General features: G+C 35.8%; 1 protein-coding gene across 1 annotated transcript in view; it reads left to right on the top strand.

The window, feature by feature from the left end:
* The window catches only part of mtTFB1 (mitochondrial transcription factor B1), a 114,057-nt gene that overhangs the window by 46,526 nt on the left and 43,010 nt on the right, over nt 1-24,521 (top strand). Inside the window, exon 3 of the mRNA XM_090401120.1 lies at nt 3,506-3,588. Within this exon, the coding sequence (XP_090257246.1) occupies nt 3,506-3,588 (83 nt within the window). The remainder of the gene's footprint in view (nt 1-3,505; nt 3,589-24,521) is intronic.

Below are 24,521 nucleotides of genomic sequence, written 5' to 3'. Positions count from 1 at the left end.
ATGCTTGATGTGCCACACCAGTCCTTGCCATGCAGTCCTGTTACATGCTTTTCTGGAGGCTTCAATTCTCTGAAGATGTCACTCCACACGTGCACGCACGCACGCACGCACACACACACACACACACACACACACACACACACACACACCATTCATCCATCCATCTCATTGATGGTCTACCTCTTCCTGTCCAAAGTATTTTAACTTTCTTCTGTCCATGTCTGTAAGGAGCCTTTCAGTTCTACTGATCTTTTCTAATACCCATTCATTTATACACCTTTCAGTATATGATATCCTCAACAGTTTCTGTAACATCACATCTCAAAAGCAGCTATCCTTTTCTTATCTGACTTTTTTAGGTTCTAAATCTCACATCTATAAGTCACTGTTGGAAAAACAACTGCATCCAAAATCCTCAACTTTGTTCCCATGGAGATAGATCCATCCTTCCAGATTTTAGACAAGTGTCTGTCTGTTGTTTTAGTCATTCCTGATCTTCTTCTGACATCTTCTGAACAGCAATTATTCACATTAATAATGGATCCCAGGTACTCAAACTTGAGGACTTCCTCAATTCTTTCTCCATTTAGGTGCACTTGTTTCTAAATAGCTTCCCTGTTGGTATTTCTTTTGAGAACCATAATCTTTGTCTTGCTAGGATTGAGTTGAAGTCCTCTGTTATTACTGATCTTGTTAACTTTATCAAGAATTTGTCCTAGTTCTTTCTTGTCATTAGGAGTACGGTATCATCAGCATACCTCAGATTACTGATCAGTCTACCACCTATCCTAATTCCTGTCTTGAGCTCATCCAATGCTTTACACATGATGCCCTCAGCATCTATACTAAACAAGTGAGGAGAAAGTAAACATCCTTGCCTAACTCCCTTTCCAACCTGAAGCTAATCAGTTAATCCAACATCTGTTCTTACCATGGCTTCTTGCTCCTCGTACAAGTTGGCTATCAGCCTGATAGTATGTTGAGGAAAACCCATTCTTTTCATTACTTCCCACAGTTTCACATGCTCAACATAGTCAAAAGTTTTAGAGTAGTCTAAGAAACACATTACCAGAGGGAGTCTAAATTCTTTATATTTTTCTGTGATCTGTCTTATGCAAAGGATCTGATCTCTGGTTCCCTCACCTTTCTTAAAACCTGCTTTTCCTTGGGCATCTCTGCTTCATCTTTGGCCTCAATTCTATTTAGCATGATCTTCAATAAAATCTTGCTTGCATGAAATATTAAACTGATAGTTCTTGCAATCCTTCATATCTCCCTTCTTATGTAGTGGTATGAAAACCGACTTCTTCCAATCTCTAGGCCATGATCCTGTCTTCCATATCCTTGTAATTAACCCATGAAACACTTATTCTTCCATCCTCTGTGGCCTTAATTAACTCTGCTTGGATTCCATCTACACCTGGGGGCCCTTATTGCTGTTAAGCTGTTTAACTGCTCTTTCAACTTCATGCCCAAGTGGAGGAGGTTCCAAATCAGAATTTTCTGTGAGAGGGCTCCTCCAAATTTTCTTTATCCACTCTGTTGTACAGTTTCGCACAAGATTTTTTCCATCTGTTTTTGATTTCCATGTTAGTGATGTTAGTAATGCTCCATTCCTGTCTTTGATGACATTCAGTTTGGGCTTAAACTTGTGCTTTAGGTCACAAACTAAATAAAACATCCTTTTATAAATTGTGCCTCCTCATCTGGAACTCTATCTTTTCACATTTATTAGTATAAAACTTTTCCTTGTCCTGCTTTATGGCTCTTCTGACTTCTCTATGTAATATCTTATATTCTTCAGTCCCTGTGTCTCTTTGTTTTTCCAACTGCCTTCTTTTGATTAGTTCTCATGTTGAATCTGATATCTATGGGTCTCTTGTTCTTCTTATTGGGCCAAGATACTTCTTGGCTGTATCCTGTATTGACTTCTTGACCTTGACTTCTTCCCAAAGCATTTCTGGTGAGTTCTCCTCATTTGTCTCCAAAAAAATTATCCATCCGAGTTGATGTTTCTTTTGTGAATTCACTAGGAATTATGGTAACATCCAGTCTAGTGAGATGTGCCTGACTTGGAAGTTTTCAGAGTCTTACTTTGGCTCTTACTAGCTGATGGTCTGTATTACAATCTGCTCCAGGACAGGTATGCACATCAGAGATGCTTGTCTACTGCTGTTGGAGAGTCAGGATGTAATCATGGTGCCTTGACCTATCAGTGTTAGATATCCAAGTATAGGTCTGTCATGCGTGTTTCTGGAAGCAGGTATTGGTAATAACTAATCTGTTATCATGGGCAAATTCCAACAGTCTTTCACCACGGATGTTATGTTCACCCATACCAAACATGCCCACTCCTGCCTAACTCTCATACTCTCTCCCACTTTGGCACTTAAGCCCCCTAAGATGTAAAGTATGTCTTTCCTTGATGGGCAGTCCAAAACAGTCTGTAAGTTTTCATAGAAATCCTCACTCTCTTCATCAGACCTATCCATGTAGGGTGCATAACTACTACTACAATACATTGGTAGGATGAGCCTTAAGTCTAATAGGAAGTATCCTATCATTAATGGGGTTATAACCAAGAAGGCTTCTTGCCTGAACTGTCTTCAGTATCACAGCTTACCATCCTATCTTTTGAAGTAATCCTCTCCATTCCATCTGGTCTATGTAATTCCCAGTATGTCAATTTTATACTAATCCATCTCTTTACAGACAATCTAAAGAGTACCTATCGATAGACCCCAAACATTCCATGTGCCTGTGTAAAATTCCCTTCTAAGATTAACCTTCTGTGTTCCTCATTCACAATATCACTATCTTTTTTTGGAGACTCTAATGTACTTCTTGAACAGGACCCCTCTGCCTGAGCCCTGAATGTGACTCTAATTATTCTCCACAACAACTGATGCAGCATGAGATGTATTATAAGGCACAACCATATTAGCAATTTGGAGTGAAGTCACTACAAGAAAAAAGTGGTAGGGTTGCAGAGGCCCTCTCCACATATCTGGGAAGTGTTGTTCCCCCCCCCCCCCCCAATTCATCCTAAGTTGGCCAGGTGGGTTGGGACTTGTCTACTAGATTAGGTAGTAGACTCCCACTCCATAAGATGAAATGAAATAGCAAAATAGGAAAGATTCACCTTTAGCCCTCAAATACTCTAATAGCATTGGGGAGAAGGAGCAGAGAGAAAAGAAAGAAGGAAAGAAAAAAGGGGAGGGCCCAGTCTACAAATAATATAACATGTATATTACATGAAGTAAGGCATGGTCCAGCATCAGGTACCTCAGGTTTGCCACGTCCATACTTATTAAAGAGCCCTTGAGGAATCTATGTCCCGACCCATTGTGCTATCTGCCGATACATGGTATCTGCATCTTCCTGTGAGATAGTAAAAGATATATCTAGTAGCACTGTTATTATTATCACTTCCTGCCTTTTAATATACTTACATATTACTATTCTGTAATCTTCATTAATTAGCAAAATGTTTTTTTTATTACAGATGTTGGCAGATGCATCATTAGGAAGAATGAAGATTATTGTTGGCGATGTTATGGACCATTCTTTTATAAATTTCTTTCCAAGGTAATATTAGATATTAACTTTCCAAGACAGTACAGTATTGAATAATGCAATGTTTAAAAAGTATAGTTTTTAATTATTTAAATTATAGAAGGTCTTCATCCTATGTAAACTTTGTGTTTTGAGTGGGCTATGAGAGATTTCTTATTGTAATGGGGAGAAGAGGCGTGGAGCACTGAGAAAAATAAATGTATGTTAAAACTTTACTATGGAGTAATTATGGAGTCAAGAGCTTTCTTCCTTTTAACAAAAGCATTCATTTCTGAACTAAAGTTTTTCTGCATCAGGAGCTTCATATTGTTCACAATGAAATTGGGAAAAGAAAAAGAAGATCCAATCCTTGGAGACTTAATGGCAGACTCTATAGAAAACACTGATTGATTCAGCCAGAGAGGCATGTAGTTAAGTTATCTGCAAGATGAGAAAAATTATAGCTCCATGGCAGACTCAGAAAGTTAAAGAGGCAGTCATGGAAAAGAAGAAAGTGTATCCAATTTACCTAGCAGAGAAAAATCTAAGAAAGCTAAGCACAGTGTTAAGTAACTTCCTTACATTTTTCTCTGTATTCTTTCAGAGCATGTGCTGACAACAAGACTGCAGGTCACTCTCACCAGTTGGAATAATCCACATTCATTCCCTCAAATACTCTTTATAACTAACATCCAGAGTCCTGATATCACTTTGGTCATTTGTCTTTGGTAGCTCTCTAGTGTTTCCACGTCACAATGAAAACAACTGACCAAATCCGAGCACAATAGTCCATATGTAGTTTGACTGATACCTTATATAGAGGCACAATTACTGCCTTATCGTTACATGTCAGTGTACTTTTTATCATAGCACCAATATGATGTGCAGTCTTTGCAACATTTGCGATGTGCCCTCGGAACTTCAGTCCACTATCTACCATTACTCCAAGATCCCAAATCTCATCCACTTCCAGAATTACAGCTCCACCAATATAGTATATAGCCTTATATCTCTGTATCCCAAAGTGTAACACCTTAATATTAAAACTGTAACCCCACTCATTTTCCAAGCTAAAAGAAAAGTCTGTTCAAATCTTCCTGTAGAGAATTAACATCAGCACTATTCCTGATAATTCTACCTAACATCATTGACAAACATTTGAAAATCTCCAGTCAGTCTTGAAATTAACATTAATATAGGCCAGGGAATGTAGAGAATACTGATTGTGAAATGTTTAGGCAAATTGATTGGGCATATAAAAAGAAGGTGATCCTGATGGGAGACTTTAATTACAAGAATATAGAATGGAAAGAGGAAATAGTGTATTGGGAACAAGGAAAGAGAGTTTATTGAATTTCTGAGGGATAAATTTCTTGAGCAGCATGTGACCAAAGCATCTAGAGGCTTGAATGTTTTGGATTTCTAATTTAAGATGGCTTGTGGTCTCTAGAAATATTCTTCAACTTCTGCTTTAGTTCTTAAATCCATTGCAGCAATGTTTATTGCAGTCTATCTTTCTACCATTTTCATCATCTTCTGGTACTTGGTTTTCCATTTGCCTGTTTTCTATCCATTTATTTACAAGTTGTAAAGCACTTTTTTCATATTTCTTCATTTCTGTAGTAGTATTTAACTGATCATAACTGTTTCAGCATATTTAAAATGCATATTTAAAACTTGCCTTTTTATATTTTATATATACTTGTCTTGGTTGTAATATTGAGGTTTTATTTTTCCATATTGTTCTGTTTAAGCATCCAGAAATCTTGTCTTTGTAAGCACTTTTACTTTATTTTCTGCTATTCCATCTGAATCAATCTGAATATCCAGTCATTTAAAATTCGTTACTTGTTCAGTTATGTTTCTGTTTATTTCTAACCTCTACTTAATTGGTTGCTTTCTAATCACTTCTCTTTTTTTATTGATATTTCCATAGTATATTTTTGGAACATCTGTTGGAAGTGAAATACTTTTTGCAAATTATCTTCTCTGTCTGACATGACTACATCGTCTGCATAACAGATCAGATTCTTAAATCTACTTGTAAATTAAAATTTTTACTCAAGCAAGGTATCGGTCTACTTTACATAAATATTGTAACAGGTGATGATTTAAAAAAATGAATGTTATGATGACATAACAAAGTAATACATTCTTTAATTCTCATATGTTACATGTAATTATACAAAATATCCTATCCTTTAATGTGGGTTTAAAATATACACCACAACTCAGTTTGTGTTTTCTTTTTTATTGTTCATAATGAAGGGTGAATTTATATAAATTATCCATAAACAGTAATTTTATACAAAAGACGAATGATAAAATTCTTGAAAACAAAGTAGGTAGCACTTATTGTGAAGTCTGACTTACTTTTTTAGGATGCACTGAGTCACATGATCAAGTCTTCGTCTTTTCTTTGTGGTATAAGCAATGGTCAAGTATTAAATTACACCAAGCTAATTCATGTTGTGAACTGTGAAAATTAGCCCAATACTATGTTACAATTGCACACCTACTTAAGAGGTAAAATTGTTGTAAGAATAAGATGTAAAGATGTACTATGGTATTTAATTAGATTATACCAATTTTTAATTTTTGTGTTTATAATTATCAGTTTATTTTGTTAATTTAAATCATATGGCGAGAAAAGCACAATTTTTTAAAAATATTATTATTATTATTGCACCCTCCATGGGGCAGACTCATTGTGGGAGGTTCATTGAACTGACAGCATATTTATCATACCGAATCTCTTCAGTTATTTGTTGATGATACAAAATTGGAAAGAATTATAAGAAGCACTTCTAATGTTGATTCCCCTTCAGGAAGATTTGAATAGACTTTTGACTTGGACAAAGGAGTGGAGGTATTACAACACCTCCACTCCTTTGTCCAAATGCAACACCTTGCACACTCCAAGTGCAAGGTGTTGCATTTGGAGTGTAGAAATATAAGGCTGTGTACTATATTGATGGTGTTGTACTGCAGGAATGGTTGTGCTACTGTATAAAGCACTGATCAGACGCACTTGGACTATTGTGCTAAAATCTGGTCAGCTGGTTTTCAGTGTGATGTGGAGACATTGGAAAGGGTCCAGATGTGAGTGACTAGGACAATATCAGATTTTGGAATGCTGACTATGGAGAGAGGTTGAAGAAATGTGGATTGCAGAGTTCGGATAGGAGGAAGAGAGGTGATATGATAGAGACATTTAAGTTAGTGAGAGGATTTTATCGGATTAATCCAGATGAGATTATAAAAAGAGTAGAATGCGAGAGGGGGGGAAACCAGAGGCCATCCCTGGAAATTATGTAAGAGTGTGGTGAAAAGGGGTATGAGGAGTATATTTTTTTACACAGAGAATTGTCAGTCCTTGCATTAACAGCACATTCCCAGAATGTGTTGTTAATGCAAGGGACAGGGCCCAAGAACAGAACCCTGGGGAACACCACTGGTTACCCTCCTTTTTTTGAGCCTGCTCCATCATACACAACTTGCTGGTATCATTCAGAGAGCCAATCTCCAATCCATCTAACCAGTATACTAACTATATTGTTGCATTATCTGTTGAATATTGTTGTGCTTACTTGTGCATATGTAAGGTTAATGTTGAACTAAATGGATGCATTAATTTGATTATAAAAATTATTTATTGGAAATGATAACTGTAATTTAATTTAAATGTATTCATGATATGGAAAAATTACTGCTTGTTTTTTTGCACACTTGAAGTGTGTGAGATTTACTGTTTTCAAGTAAAGCAGTATAACTATATGTAATGCCGACTCATTTTCTTGTTTCATGATTGAAATGAAAACTGAAAGTGATGCATAGTGGAGATGGACGGAGAGAAAAAGAACACCATAATACTTTTGAGTGAGAAACGAGGGAGATTTCACTAGCAGATATTTATGAAGGTTTTTTTGTATAGAAAGAAAAATGTTTAAAAGTTATCAAATGTTATGTTGCAACAATGATGACAGGACAACTGTTGGGAGAAGATATTGCAAGTTGAGATTTAATGCCTTCGTGTTTTTATAATCTTTCATATAGAAAAAATAAAGTTCTGAAATTTAAAGGAGATAAAAGGATGAAAAAAAGTAAAGATGAAACCAGCACTAAAATTGTAGTGATTCTTTAAAAGGGAGTGTGTAGTGTTCGAATTAAGGTTCCAGAAGTTTATTTCCAGATAGTTGGAAATAAAAAGTCTTTGATGACTCACCTTTGGGGAATGGGTAAGGGGATTTCGTATAAAATATCTTGGATAAGCTTTACTGTCTGCATTTTTCTTTTTTTCTTTTCACTGTTATATTTAAAATGTCTCATAATTTTATACTACTGAATGCTTCATGTAAATGTATAAAACACATTAACTGTTCTATTCAATTGATTTTGCTATTAGTTGTCATTCAAATATTACACCTGTGAAGGCTCTTCCAAATTTAAAATCTTTTTAATCATCATTTATAATATTAGAAATTTATTTATAATTTCTTGAATAAGTTATCCTTGTTGCAAGGTTTATATGTTATTCATAATGATATTACTTAAGGAAGTTACAACATATACTATATATTAATTAGAATTTTAATTCTATTATCCAATATTTTGGCAGAGTCAAACTGCCATCATCAGGGAACAATGAACAAAACTGATATGCGCAAGACATAAGGTATGACTGAAGCAGAACAACAAAGGCATATCACTGACGTCCTAAACAGTATTGCCTAGTGGGCTGGAAATGAGTGTTTTTGGCTGTTGGAGTTGAAGTTCTAAGGGAGACGATTGCTTCCCAAATTTGAGGTAGTTTCATATAACCAAATTTGAAGTTTGGGTAGTTCCTTTCCTTAAGAAGGAAAGAAGCTACCCAAAAGCAATAAAAAATGACATTGGAAAATACAATTTAAGAACAGATACCAAAAAGTGGTATATGGAGGAGCAGAATCGAGGCAAAAACAGGTGACTATTGGTGTGCTGCAAGGTTCAGTGCTGGGACTACTGCTAATTAATTTATGCAATAAATGATATGGGAAATAACCTGAAAGGAAATTTGAACAAATGGAGATGGATATGACACTGGTCTATGGATAGGCGGGTGATTATTGCACAGAATCACCCTCCTATCAAAAACTAGTACATGGAGGGGCAGAATTGAGGCAAAAACAGGTGATTAGTGGTGCGTCACAAGGTTCAGTGCTGGGACCATTGCTGTATAATTTGTACATAAATGATGCAGGAAATAAACTTGAAAGGAAATATTCAGTTGTTTATGATGCAAAATTAGTTAATAATTAATCAAGGCAATGTGCAGAGCTTGCAGGATGATTTAAAGAAGCTGTTAGTATGGGCAAAGAGATAAAGGGTGTCAGTTTCATGTGGAGAAATACAGCAATCCTTCAATTAATGTGCCCCCGATTAGTGCATAATTTTTTTTCTATACCCAAATTTGATTAGTGCGCTTATATACATCTTAAAAATTAATGTTACCGATTTTAAAAATTTTCTATCTGTACATTTTTTATGGCTAATTATTTTAAAAAATCACTCCGGGATGAAATAATTTAGCTACTGATTTAAAACATTTGCAAAGTTATTTTTTAATGGAATACTACATTATTTCTATCTACACTATGTTCCAAATTTAACGTTTAATTAATGTCTTCTCCTAATTACATAGCATTTTGATAATCATATCTTGTGCTTCCATTGCAATTGTTTTCCTTACTTTTTTTTATTTTAAAGTATTTTCCAAATCTTTCATCATGAGTAAAAGAATTAGTGAGCAAAACTGTGGAAATGTGAAAATGATTTGAAAAGTAATCTCATTGGAAGAAAAACTTGAAATAATAAAGAAAATGAACAAGGCGAGTCCAGAGCAAAGATAGGACAAGAACACAAAAATGGATGAATCAACTATAAGAGCAATTTTAAGCAGAACTGCTGAATACATAGAGAAAGGTAAGGTTGCTTCATCATGCATGCACCCGAAATCAAAGTATTATAATCATTGAATTAGAGAGACATCTTTCTACATAGATCGAAGATTGTAACCAAAAATGGATCCACTGACCTTATTAAATCAAAAGCATTGCGTCTCTTTGCATCCTTGAAAGAAAGGGCTATCAATGATGGAAAAAAGAATTCCACGCTAGTGCTGGGTGGTTTGAACGTTTCATAAAGAGAAATAGCCTACATAGTGTTCTAATTACAGGCGAAGCTGCAAGTGCGGATAAGGAAGTGGCCACAAATTATCCAGAGATTTTGAAGAAAATTGTGGATGATGGGGACTATTTTGACCAATAAATATTTAAATGATGAAACCAGCCTTTTTGGAAGTGAATGCCTTCCAAGACTTTTCTCGCCAAATCAGAGAAATCTCAGCCTGGTTATAAAGTCACAAAGTTGAATGAAATTACTGCGAGCTGTTTGGAAGCACATTCTTCCACATTGTGCAAATGATTTTAGAGGCTTTTCAAATGAATCTAAGTCAATTAAATCTCATTCTGAGAAATTGAGTGATTCTGACCTGCTAAATTTAGATGCACAGCAGGAAGATCCAAAAGAATATGAAGAAAATTTTATCATCGACAAGCCTAAAGAGATTTCACAGAAAGAATTTGAAATATTTTTTGTGCAACTGAAGTTCTTAAGCAGCAATGCTTAGAGGCTGACCTTGATAAAGAGAGAAGCAGTAAAATTTTCAGAAGAGGCAATAGGGCCATACCGTCAATTGTATGAAAAAAGAAACCGAATGCCTGCCAAACTACGTTAGCTGAATTCTTTATTAAGAAGCAGAATAATAAATTTATATTCTGAATATGTTTTATTGTCTTTCAGCTTCATGGTTTTCCTTTAACTATGCCCTGAGACATACCCTAATTTGTTTATAAAAAAATTAAGTGTCAAAAAAGAAATTTGAGGAACGAATTATACTTTTTCCCATAGGTTATTATATTCGATTAGTGAGTTTTCGATTAAACCTGTTTTAAAGAATGCATTAGGTGCATTAATCGAGGGATTGCTGTATAAAGTTATGCATTTGTAACACATTGATGGAACTGTACTCCAGGAAATAGATGAAGCTAGAGATTTAGGAGTGGTGGTAGACAGAGAGTTAAAGTTTAGAGGACATGTTGCTAAGGTAGCCCATAAGATTACTTGGCTATTGAAGAACACACATTAACAAGTAGAGATAAGAAAGTTGTTATTCATCTTTATAAGGCCTTGATATGTCGACATCTGGATTACTGTGCTCAGGTCTGGTCTCTGGGTTTTCTTGGGGATGAGGAAGCAGTAGAAGAGATTCAGAAGTGAGTGACCAAGATGGTGAGTGGTTTGTGAAATGTTCAATCTGAAGATAGGTTGTGGGTGTGTGGATTGCAGAAGTTGGTTGACAGGAGTAAATGAGGGGATATGATACGTTTAATTTGCTTAAAGTTTATAGGATTGATGCAGGGAAATATTTCAGCCCTTGTGGTAAGGCCAGAACAAAGGGTTATCCCTGGAAGTTTGAATCAAGGTATGGTTAGTAGGGGGCGTGAGGACTAGATTTTTTGCTTGGAGAGCTGTGAATGGGTGGAATAGGTCGCCACAGTCAGTTGTGAGCACTTTGTCTGTTAATAGGCTCAAGGAGAGGCATGGTAGATTGTGTGTATAGTTTAGATCTCTCGTGATGAGTCTTCGGACTCCATGGAGGTGTCCGTATAATAATAATTTAATAATGAGGTAGAATAAATAAACAAATACTTTAGTCTTTATTTATTTATAAACAGAATAAATAAACAGAATAAAATAAAGACTAGGATTTTATTTATTTTACTTCGCTTGTGTGTGTGTGTGTGTGTGTGTGTGTGTGTGTGTGTGTGTGTGTGTGTGTGTGTGTGTGTGTGTGTGTGTGTGTGTGTTATTACAATTTTCATGTTGTATTCCTGATGATGTATCTTTGACTGAGACAAAATATTGAAATCGATGAAACTTGTTTAATTATTTCTCTTTTTGCTGTAATTTATTCTGTTCAAGTGCAACATGAATGTAAACTGGCATATGCCTGAATAATACTCATTGGTCTAATATATTGGATCAGCAAAGCTGTTTGGTTATCAGTTTTTTTTTTTTTTTTTTTTTTTTTGGGGGGGGGGGGGCATCCTGCTAAAGGAAAGTTACAGTGCTCTATAACATTCCCTGTTCAACGTTTGTCACACTGGATATCGCTGTTCAGCGTTTTGTCACAGATATTGTTGCTGGATTGCAAAGAAAGATGTGTGGCTGAATAGGATATTAGTAATAGTTTTCATGTAGGAGCTCTTCAAGAGGATTTGCATAAATGTGGATAAATAAATGGGAATGTCAGTCTAATGTGGGTAAGTTTAGGTATTTATCGAATTCTGGAAGAATCCACAAATAGTCATAAAATCTGTAGTATTTGATAAAAGACAACAGGATGATATAAAACATATAACTGAGATGCTTAACCTGTTGACGCATATCTACTGAAACATGTCAACAGGTTAAGCTGTGGGAGATTTTTCACATAGTACAACAAGAAGAAGGGACAAAAGGTCATGTCTAGAAGTTGCAGAAGAGAGTCGTAAGAAGTAGCTCCCTTGCATGAAGGGTATGGAATACACTGACTGAGAAAGAATGGTGAGAGTTTAAGGCAGATAGACTTTGCATTGTCTAACGTGAGTTTCTCCACAGTGATGCTTATAACTTCATGGAAGTTCTTGAATAATAATAATAAATCAAATTCTTTATATATACTACATGGGATGTACAGGATATTATGATACTACCACATGAAAAAGTTACATAATTACAAACTTCCTATAAACAGTTTTCCACCAAATGAATCTGTTATCTGTCAAGATTCAAATATTATCAGATCTTATATTTCTGTTTTCTAAGGTACTTTTTAATGTATCAATTTACCTAGATCTTGGTTATCTGAATCTTTTTTCCTGTCATCCTGACACAGAACACTTGTTTTGCTAACCTTTCCACTTCCATTCTGTTTAAGTGATTACACCACCTGACATTAGCTATGATAACACATTCCTAAATGTGTTATCATAGCTATTCCTGAATGCTAATAATGTTAATTTCTATCTAATATCCTCGTTTTACTATGATATTGTCATTGATGCCATTTGTTCACTCTCCAAATATTTCTCAGAACTCTCATATCTCTGAACCCGAGTCTTTGATTAAATGTTTTATTTCTAACTCAGCTTTGAGATCCAAAAGTTAAAATTGGCTTGAACATTGTATTGTATACAGCTTGTTTAGTATTTTGACTAATTTTTCTCTAATTCCATATAAATTTATTCAGTTGACTTCCTACCATACTAGTTTTAATTTGCCATCTTCACTAAAAATTAAGCCTAAATAGCTGAAATGTTTTACTTGTTCAGCAGGTTCTCCATTCAGAATACAGTTAATGTTTTCAATGTTTCTGCCTATTTTCATTGTCTTTGTCTTGTTATTGCTGATTTTCATACCAAATTTATTATAACAGTTGTTCAATTTAGTAAGGGAATCTTGCAGACTTGTACTGGATTTATTAGAACTGAGTTAAGAAAGAGCTAAGATTAACATCTTAAGTTTTGATATCAGATTTAATGCCACTTTCCTTCGTAATGTGATCCATATAGATGAATAACAGTGGAGATAATGCATACCCTTGTCTCACATCTGATTTAACATCAAACCATCTTCCTTGTACCTTCTTCAATTCTCACTGATGACTTACAACTCAAATATACACTATGCATTGAATGATATAATGTCCCATTTACACCATATAACTGTAGCATTTTGAATAGCTTTTCTCTTGGCACCTTTTCTAGATCTACGAAACTTAAATACAGATCATTGTTATATTCCCATGATTTCTCAACTGTTTCTCTTAAAGTAAAAAATCTGATCCAGAAAACATCTCTTTTGACCTGAGCCCAGTGCTTGTTCTTCTCAAAGCTTCCCTTCCACAGTTTTTCTTAGCCTTTCTCAAGTATACTTGCATAAGTCTTACCAGTAACACTCAATAAAGAAATTCCTCTGTAATCTTCATATTCAGTTTTATTTCCCTCTTTATGCATGGGTTCTATGAGCTGTGCTATTATCATATGGAATTTGACCCCCCCCTCTGACCAAGCCTTTTGAATTATGCAATGTAAGCACTGCGCTTTTACACCTCCATATTTGAGCATTTCTATCATCTACTCCAGCTGCCTTTTCACATTTTTGGTTTCTAATGGCTGTTTCTACCTCAATTCACTGATATGCATTCCTGGTGAGTGTTTTCTATCACCACGATGTCACTGTTTATTCCGTTTAGCAACCTTTCAAAGTACCTAGTGTAGTCTAGTTGTATGTACTGTTACAACTTGAACAGTGCATAAACCTTTAATCTATGAGTACATTATTTACCATTTTCAGCACATATAAACCACTTGTATAAATGCTTATAGTAGCACTCAATGTTTGAAATGTCCCCGTTTTGCCTTCATGCAAGTCTAAAGTCTGTGAGGCTACATATCGATGGCAGCACACAACATCCAGAGTTGCCACTGCTCGCTCCAAATCTACCTTCAGGCTGGCAATGCTGGGGTGTCTTTCCTTGCAGGCTACTCTCAAGCTCCTACCACAATTTGAAGTTCAACAGATTCAGATCTCGACTTCCAGGTAGTCAATCAGATGGTGATATGTAGTCAGGCACATTTCCCTCCAACCACTGTTGTGTGGTCCTCACCTTGTGTACAGGGGGTTGAGTCCTGTTAGAAGGCCCATTGCCTACTGTGAAACAAGGTATTGTTTTGAGGCTGTACCACAGGTTCCAGCACAGTGTCTTGATGCACTTTGGTTTTGACCCCTTTCTCACTGAAATTCAATTTGGATATCCCTGATATGTCACCCCCCACCAAACCGTTACTGACATGGGGTGATAACCTCTCTGAATCCTGGGTGCTGTGCAACCATCTGGGGCATATACCCAGTTGTTTTGGTGGTTAATCGGCTCTTCAGTGGTGAAAATCTTCTCATCTATGAAGGGGATATCTCTGTGTCTGTTGATTACGTACTGCCGGAGAAATGCCTTTCATTTTATCACCCTCTGCCGCATAAGTTATGGTGTTAAGAAGTGTCCAGTAGAACAATGATAGGCTCTAATCCCCTGGTCATCAGTTAAACTTTACATTATTCTCTGTGTTCATCTCTTGTGACATCACTTTCTGCGTTCTCACAGGATTATGGTGGAGGTATGCCTTAACAGCCTTCATAAGCCGTTGCATTCTATTGCAGTGTGGTTGACCTGTTCTTTGCTGGTCCGATGTCTTTTGTATCATTATAATGGTTAATAGTCTGGTGCACAATCATCCTACTGATCCCAAGTGTTTTTAGCGTGTTGAAAATAACAGGTGGTAGCATTCCAACCTTGTGAAGTGTTATTACAGCTATGTGGTCATAATCTCCCAACCACATGTTAACCCAGCTAGACCTCTCTCTCTACTGATGAACACACAAATGTTGACTGTACGCAGTACCACTAACAGAACCGAGCTCATGCAATTCTGTGGGCATTGCAGTGGTGTGTGGAAGTTGGAACAGTATTTATGGCAAGACTGTAATTACTCCTGACATTTAGAATATCTTTATCTTCAGTTTTTATATCAACTTTATCATCTCTGATTCCTTTTATAGTACTGTTTCCTCTGTTTCTAAGCTTTTTTTTTTCAGTAGCTTCCAGAATATTTTGCCACCTTCCTGATATTTATTTCGTAGGTTCTTACTAATGTCTCTCCATGACTTCTGTTTAGCTGCTTTTACATGGTGCCTTTCTTTCTTACATTTAACTATGTATTCTCTAAGTTAAAAACTGACTTACTTGCAAGGTACTGTGAATATGCTTTCTCCTTTTTCTTCATTGCTACTTTACTCCCCGAGTCCACAACAGAGTGTTTATTTTTCTGTCCTAACAGACAAATACTCACTTCACTACATGCCTCTCTTGCTGAATCAGTCAATGTTTCTTCTGGGTTTGCCACAATCTCCAAAGTTTGGTTCTTGCTTTCAGATTATTTTCTTGAATAATGTTTGTATATTTTAGGCTACAATCCACTTCTGAAACATGTTCAACTTTGAGTTGTTTTAAAACTTTGTTACATACTCATCTTTTCAATATGAAATTCAATTTTATTCTGCTCAAAACCAAATGGGGAACATTTCCAATTTCAATCCTCTGTATACTTTTGTTTTTCATACCAATGGGTGCTGGAAAAAAAATCACTATCAGTTATATCACAGTCAGTGAGACTTTGCTTATTTCTTGCATCTTTTCTCCATATGAATTTTTCATTCTTCTCTCCATATGCACATTTTTGTTGAAATGTGATCTTAGTAATAACCAGTCCATGTCCTGAGCAGAAATCCAGCAGGTACTTACCATTATTATTAGCTTTGTTGTTTTCTCCAAATTTTATATTTGTATATGTAAAAATTTCCATTTTTAAACATTTCTATATGTATGATAATTATTTCCTACTCTGATGTTTAGATCTCCAAGTAACAACTTTTTCTTTTCCACTATTTCTGCTGTCCTCTTTAGTGCCTCGAAAAATTCCTCCACTTTTCTTAGTAGAACTTTCTGCAGGATCATAGGCACAAATAAGTCTTATTGTTGAGTTTCTCCATTCTGATATTTTCCCACATCACGCTACTTGATATTGTCTACCATCCTCATATTTAGTGTTGAATACTATAGCTACTCTGTATTTTCTCCTGATCATCATTGTTGAATTTGTATTTGTTACTTAGGCAAAAACAGATGAGCTCTTTCTTCTTTGCTTCAAATGAGTGGAAAGGCTTATGTGTTGGCACTGCATATTAGTTAATTTTAATGGTATTGATTACAACACAGAATGATAAGAAAATAATTAATATTTATTAACTTATCAGTTGATATTTTGCTGGTATTATAGCCAGCATCTTCACAGCACAAGAACAGTTTGTCACAGTACACAAAACAACTTTGGTATAAAAGCAGGACTAGTTTAAAAAAATTCTAACAGACAACACAAGGAACTCAAGTCCTAATCATTATCTATGTTAGAAAATTAAATTTATCATAAATTTGGGAGAGAGTCATTTTAACATCTAATTAATATTTGTTTTTTCTCTCTCTCTTTTTCCAACATAGATGGCACCAGTTAGGACTTCAGTTCCTTGTGTTGTCTGTTACAAATTTTTAAACTAGTACCACTGTTATACCCAATTGTTGTTTCATGTACTGTGACAAACTGTTCTTGTGTTCTGAAGATGCTGGATATGATATCAGTGAAATATCACCCAATAAGTTAATAAGTATTAATTATTTTCTTATCATTCTATGTTATAATCAATACCTTTAAAATAATTAACACTTTTTTTGTTTCAGTAACACCTTGTTATGTTGATATTTTACTTATCCAATTCTGTTCCATATCTTTTCCATCTTATCCCTGATATGTCACCTCACCAAACCATTACTGACACAGGGCGATAACTGAATCCTGGGTGCTGTGCAACCATCCAGAGCATATACCCAATTGTTTTGGTAGTTAATCGACTCTTCAGTGGCGAATATCTTCTCATTTATGAATTCAGTCAGAGTTCAAGATTGATGGTACCAATCTTGAACTCTGCTGATGCTGAGTTGGGATATGTTCTGTGATTTATTCTAGTAGCTGACTTTTTGCTGTTTGTCCTGGTTCCCTGATGAAAACAATGGTGCCCTTGTTTAACTGGATGACCCCCCCCCCCCAGCCAGCATGAAATTCTCTCATGTTTTACCATCATTTTGTATTTGGTTAAGCCAATTAAGAAAAAAATTTGATCAGCTAAATCCCAAATTTTTATCCCATCCTCATTCATTCAGTATCCAGTAGATATATAGCAGGATACAAGACAAGAAGGCAAGGATTGGACATTACATGGAAGTCTTCTTTCAGTTATCCAGCTTGGACTGTTAAGTACCCTCTCTGTTAGGTGGCACTTATAAGAGAACATTTTCTGAGGTGACCTTTTTACACAAATGTTTTTCTTAAAACATACAAAAATCACAAAAATAGACTTTCAGATAAATGTGAATGTTGGTCGATCCTTGTAATGACGTATATATCCTAGATTAAATAAAAAAAATTAGCAGAAAATGTTCCGTGGTAACTATTGTAGTCTTTATTTCTTAAGGAATCAAACCTTGGAGATTCATTGGCAAACTCTGAAGAAAACATTGATTGATTCTGCCAGAGAGGCATGTGGCGAGGTTGTTTGTAAGGATAAAAAAATCAGAACTCCTTGGTGGACACAGGAGGTTAAAGAGGCAGTGAAGGAAAAGAAGAAAGTATACCAAAAGTGCCTGTCAAATAAGTCAGCTTGTGCTCTTAGAGAATATAGAGACAAATGCAAGAATGCTAAACACTGTGTAAAACAAGCTAAACAAAAGTCATGGGAGGACTTTGGCAAGAATATAGAAAATAAATATCAAGAAGGTGGCAAAATATTCTGGAGGTTGTTGAAGAAGCTTAAGAATGGAGGAAAGAGTGCGATAAAAGGAATTAGAGATGATAAAGGTGACATGAAAACGGGAGAAAAAGATATCCTTGAAGTATGGAGTAATTACTTTGAAAAACTGCTAAATGAAACAAGCAGTGATGACAGCACAGTGGTAAAAAACACTGACCAGGCATGCAGTCAGGAATACATATCCATACTTGAAGTAGAAAAAGCCATCAAAGGCTTGAAATGTGGAAAGGCAGCAAGAGTAGATGATATTCGACCAGAAATGCTGAAGTATGGTGGTATAAGAGTCTTACAGTGGCTGCACTGCATAGTTCAGAAAGCCTGGACAGAGGGACGAATTCCCAATGATTGGAGTAGAGTTCTCATAGTACCCATATATAAAAAGGGAAATAAAACTGCATGTGAGAATTACAGAGGTATTTCCCTACTGAGTGTTCCTGGCAAGATCTATGCAAGTATACTTGAGAAACGGTTGAGAAGAATTGTGGAAGAAAAGCTTGGTGAAGAACAAGCTGGATTCAGGCCAAATAGAGGCTGTCAGGATCAGATCTTCACTTTACGACAAATAGTCGAGAAAGCATGGGAATATAACAAAGATCTGTATTTAAGTTTTGTCGATCTAGAAAAGGCATATGACAAGGTGCCAAGAGAGAAGCTATTCAATACGCTGCAGTTATATGGTGTCAATGGGGCATTATATCAAGCAATACTTAGGCTTTATTTGAGTTGTAAGTCAGCAGTTAGAATTGAAGGAAGTACAGGAAGATGATTTAATGTTAAATCTGGTGTGAGACAAGGATGTACATTATCTCCTCTGTTATTCATTATCTATATGGATCGCATTATGAAGGAAAGTGGTATTAAACATGATATCGAAATTGGAGATGTTAATGTCAGCTCTTTGCTTTATGCAGATGATGTTATACTTCTAAATAAATCTGCTACAAGTCTGCAAGATTCTCTGACTAAATTGAATAGCTCTTGTAATAGATATGGTATGAAGGTCAGCAATAAAAAGACAAAGACAATGAAAATAGGCAGAATCATTGAAAATGTCAACTGTGTTGTGAATGGAGAACCTGTGGAAGAAGTGAAACATTTCAGCTACTTAGGCACGATTTTTACTGAAGATGGTAAATTAAATATAGAAATAGACAACAGAATCGGCAAAGCTGGTATGATAGGAAGTCAATTGAATAAATTCATATGGAATAAGAGAGAAATTAGTCGCAACACTAAATTAGCTGTATACAAGACAGTGTTCAAACCAGTTTTAACTTATGGATCTGAGAGCTGGGTCAGAAGTAAAACACTTGACCAAAGACTAGAGACTTCAGATATGAGAGTCCTGAGAAAGATTATAGGCGTGAACAGATGGCATCAATGGCAGTATCATATTAAAAACGAGGATATTAGGAAAGAACTTGACATTGTCAGCATCCAGGAATGCGTTAGCAGAGCTAATCTCAGGTGGTATGGTCACTTAAACAGAATGGGCGAGGAAAGATTAGCAAAACAAGTGTTCTCTGCCAGGTTGGCAGGAAAACGACTGAGAGGAAAACCAAGATATAGGTGGATTGATACGGTACAAAGTGCTTTAGACGATAGAAATATAAGAGCTGATAATATTGGAGTGTTGACAAGTAATAGACTGATTTGGAGGAAAATTGTAGATAGGAAATTAATAATGATGTAATTTTTTTCATGTAATACTATCATATCCTGTACACCCTTTGAGGGTACATGGCAGGAATTTGATGATGATGATTTCTTAAAAGTCAACAGACTGTAAGGTAAGGCTGTATTTTTTTTTGTGTGTGTTTTTTTACAATCATTGTATATTTAAATACAAGCACTTTAAATAAACCTTTGCACTTAATATAATTATTCAACTATATCTATTTTACTCATTCACTTAAAATCTAAAAAAGAATAAGCATGACCATAGCAGTTTGTTTCAATAGATGAATATGATACATTTATAGATAGACCTACTTTCACAGGTAAATTTATGGAGCAGTTCATACATGAAAGAAATTATTATTGTTGTATAGGTGCTTGCATGGAGTCTGAAGACTTGCCATGGGAGATCCAAACTATCCACATAATCTATCATGCCTCTCCTTGAATCCATTAACAGACAAAGCACTCACAACTGAATCTGGTGACCCATTCCACTCATTCACAGCTCTTAAAGCAAAAAAAATCTAGTTCTCACATCCCCTACAACCACACCTGGATTCAAACTTCCAGGGATGACCCTTTGTTCTGGCCCCACCACCAAGTGCTAAAACATTTCCCTGCATCAATCCTATAAACTTTAAGCAACTTAAATGTTTCATCATATCCCCTCATTTACTCCTGTCAACCAACTTCAGCAATCCACACACCCACAACCTATCTTCAGATTGAAGGTCATTTTCACACAAACTCACCTGTTTCTGCCCTAATTACTTAAGTTGTCCTGAATTTGCACTTTAGCATGCTTAGCAAATAAAGCTTTGAAAGGCAAGAAGTATTCTATGAGGAAGGATGTAAAGGAGTTGTTAGAAGAGGAAAAACTGAAGAGTGAGAAGGTGAAGATTGTAAGTCTCTTACCATGCTATGATAGAGATGATTTATAGATCTGTGGTCACAGATCCACAAATCATCATCATGTGGAGAGAATGAAGGAAGATGATTAGAAGCTAGTTTGGTTTGTTTAGAGTTGGACAGTGTATGAGTGTTGACCAGTGACTGCTCTAGTTCTTACATGGTTAGAAGAAAGTGGAGAAATGGTAGTGGCCACAATGAAAGTATCTATAGAAAAGGCACAGTGCAGAAACAGTGTGGCAGAGTGACTGAAGGCAGTCTTTGAGGGAAGGGTTACCTATCAAGTGGATTGCCTGCTTCTGTGTATCAAGAATTTTTAGGGAGTTTTTGGGTACACCACTGCAAATGTGGGAACAATATTCCGAGGTTGGTTTGATATGAGACTTGAATAGAGTTGAGCAGAATAGAAATAATCCTTTCTTTTAGACTTACATGGTGATCAGAATACATTTTGGAAAATTATGGAGACAACTTCCATGTTTGAGTAAAACTTTAATATAAACCAAAATCAACACTCAATGTTTCGACCTTCATATCAAGGTCATCTTCTGGAGCATATACACTATATACAGAGCTGCACTACAATCTACATGGTTTGCTAAAGTTACTGACCAACCTTTACAACAATTATTGGCTTGACCTCTGGTGAAAAAAAAAAAAAAAACCTTGACTACATCAACGCTAGAATCCTATTATTATTATCTATTGGTTACAAAATTACATTGGGCTGGAGAGCAACATGTTTATATTAAAAACATGATTATACATATAAATTTCAACCAATTGGTATGGAATAGTTTCCAATACTAGCTGAAGGTTGCTTAAAGTCCTAAAGTATGCTAGATACTAAGTATTATGTAGGCTGAATATGTGCCATCCAGATTCTTGGAATTTTCATGCCGCCATTATTGTTGATATTAGGGTGGTTAATCAGAATTTCACAGGCTTCTTTAAATTTTCTTTCATACCAAGTTTTTGTATGGTGTAGAGAGTATGTATGTTTGTATGGTGTAAAAACCTGATATGAAAGAAAATTTAAAGAAGCCTGCAAAATTCTGATTAACCACCCTAATATCAACAATAATGGTGGCATGAAAATTCCAAGAATCTGGATGGCACATATTCAGCCTACATAATACTTAGTATCTAGCATACTTTAGGACGTGAACATGTTCATTGCCGATCACGCGTTATCGTGTTGACGTGGCTAACTAAATAAAAAAATAAAAAAAATTTGGCCACCACACGAAATTCCAATTTTCAGCTTGGCAATGAAAGTGTTAAGCAACCTTCAGCTAGTATTGGAAACTATTCCATACCAATTGGTTGAAATTTATATGTATAATCATGTTTTTAATATATATATATATATATGTGTGTGTGTGTGTGTAATTAATTTTTTAACTTGGGGATACTGTATATTAGGATTACCAAGTAATTTTATAAGCTTGGTTATTTAACTCCTAATCCCAAGTATGCAAACAATTAAGTTTGCGCCTGAAGCATAGTTCAAGTCTAAAGATGGTACAACACCAGGGCAACTCATTGTAAAGGTGGGTAAAGCTCTGATCACTATTCTTAGTATTTTCCCATAATGTAAAGAACATCTCACTATTGTATTGCAGTATACCTCTTTTAGTGAGATGTACTTTACATTGTGGGAAAATACTAAGAATAGTGATCAGAACTTTACCCACCTTTACAATGAGTTGCCCTGGTGTTATACCATCTTTAGACTTGTACTATGTTTCAGGTGCAGACTTAATTGTTTGCATACTTGGGATTAGGAGTTAAATAACCAAGCTTATAAAATTACTTGGTAACCCTAATATATATATAAACATGTTGCTCTCCAGCCCAGTGTAATTTTGTAACCAATAGATAATAATAATAGGACTCCAGCGTTGATATAGTCATCAAGGTTTTTTTTTTTTTTTTTTTCACCAGAGGTCAGGCCAATAATTGTTGTAACAGTTGGTCAGTATCTTTAGCAAACCATTTGTAGTGCAGCTTGTTTCTTTGTATATAGTGTAGTATATGCTCCAGAAGATGACCTTGATATGAAGGTCGAAACATTGAGTGTTGATTTTGGTTAATATTAAACTAAAGTTTTACTCAAACACAATAGTTATCGCCATAATTTTCCAAAATGAATAGAAATAATGTTTTGAATGGAAAAGAACACCTAGCTCTTTAGAGGCTAAGGAGGCTGTTTATGTAATATGTTTGTGCCAGGATAAACTGGATGTGACAGTTAGTCCAAGAAGAGAAAGCTGATCTCGAAAGAAAATTGGCATATTATCACTAGTAAGTGGTAGTGAAGTAGGATCTTTCTTGCAGGTAATAAATCAGACCTGAGTTTTTATGGCATTGAAATTTGCTAAGTTGTCTTCACTCCATTTCATTATGTTGAGGAGATCAGTGTTTAAGTCATTTGTTATGGAAGATCTTGAGGCTTGTATCATTTGAGTATAAGTCGGAGAAGATTATTGTTACAAGTGAGAGGGTATAACCCTGAGGTACTCCAGTACTGATAGAGAAATCTGTTGGGAGGATGAAATTCACCATGACATGCAGTGAATAACCAGTGAGGAAGCTGTCAATTTAATCAGAGTGCAGGAGGCCATAAGATGGTAGCTTGTTCATGAGATCTCAATACTAGACACAACTGAAGGCCTTTGAAATATCAAGAGAGATAAACATGGATTTCTCCAAATCTTTTGATGACCTGTGTCCAAAGGTGGGTAAGATTAGCAAGGAGGACAGCTGTAAAACGAGAATGGCAGAATCTACATTTGTGAGTGCTGATTAATTGATGAGTATCCAGGTAGTAAAGAAGCTTGTTGTTGATAACATCACTTTTGAAAGTACTGAGGTGAAAGTAATGGGATGATAGTTAGATGCCTGACTTTTGTCTCCCTTTTTAGGTTCAGGTTAGGTGAAGGCTCGCTTCCAGGCTGTTAGGTAGATGCCAGTAGAATATGATAGCCTATATAGACGATAGGGCACAAGTTTTGAGCACAACTTTAGTAATACCATCTGTCCCAGAAGCCTTATTAGTACTGAGATTAATCACAAGTCTTCCTTATGTCCTTTTTGGCAAAAGTTCAGAGGAGGCATGCATTGGGCATCTTGTGGTAATGCAGGAAGCGATTTGCCTTAGTCAACCAGGCAGGAGTTGGAGGGAAAATTTGATGCCATGAGGTGTGAAGTTACCATGATGCCATCTGGATGCAAAAGAGGTGAAAACAGGAAAGGGCAGAGGCTACACCCAATGGTCTTAGCAAGGGACCAGAAGGCTTTATTGCTAGTTGAACAGGAGGAAAGTTTACTGGATTTCATTCTTATAGTTTGCTTTGCAATCATTGATAACTTTTTGTATACTTGTTTCGGGCTGTTGTGTAAGCTGAATGAAAAGCTAGAGTTTTTGAGGAGGGGGGGTTGCAGTGGAATGAGGAATGAAAGCTCTCGTTCTGCTGAGGATTATTTCAGTTATTAGTTCAGTGCAGATGTGCAAATCTGTTGGGAGGATGAAATTCACCATGACATGCAGTGAATAAGGAGAGTGAAAACAATAATCTGACCATGGAAAAGAGGCATAAAAATTCCAGAGGTCATCCTGGTTGGCACAGTTGTAGCCCCATGTTTTTAGTATAGTAGTTTTGATTTTTTTAATTTGAATGCTATTTGTAAACCACCTATAAAATTAAACATATTGAACTCCTCCAAGGATCCCTCCCTCTCTTAGCCCACTATGGGGTGTACCAAATCCATTGCACCTGTAACTTATCTTATATTGGTGAAATTGGATGCACAATTCC

The sequence above is a fragment of the Typopeltis vanoorti genome, chromosome 12 (genome assembly GCF_054136105.1).
Source record: "Typopeltis vanoorti isolate ZY-2024b chromosome 12, IOZ_Tvanoo_1.0, whole genome shotgun sequence".
Taxonomy (NCBI): Eukaryota; Metazoa; Arthropoda; class Arachnida; order Uropygi; family Thelyphonidae; genus Typopeltis; species Typopeltis vanoorti.
This window is presented reverse-complemented; position numbering and strand designations above follow the sequence as displayed.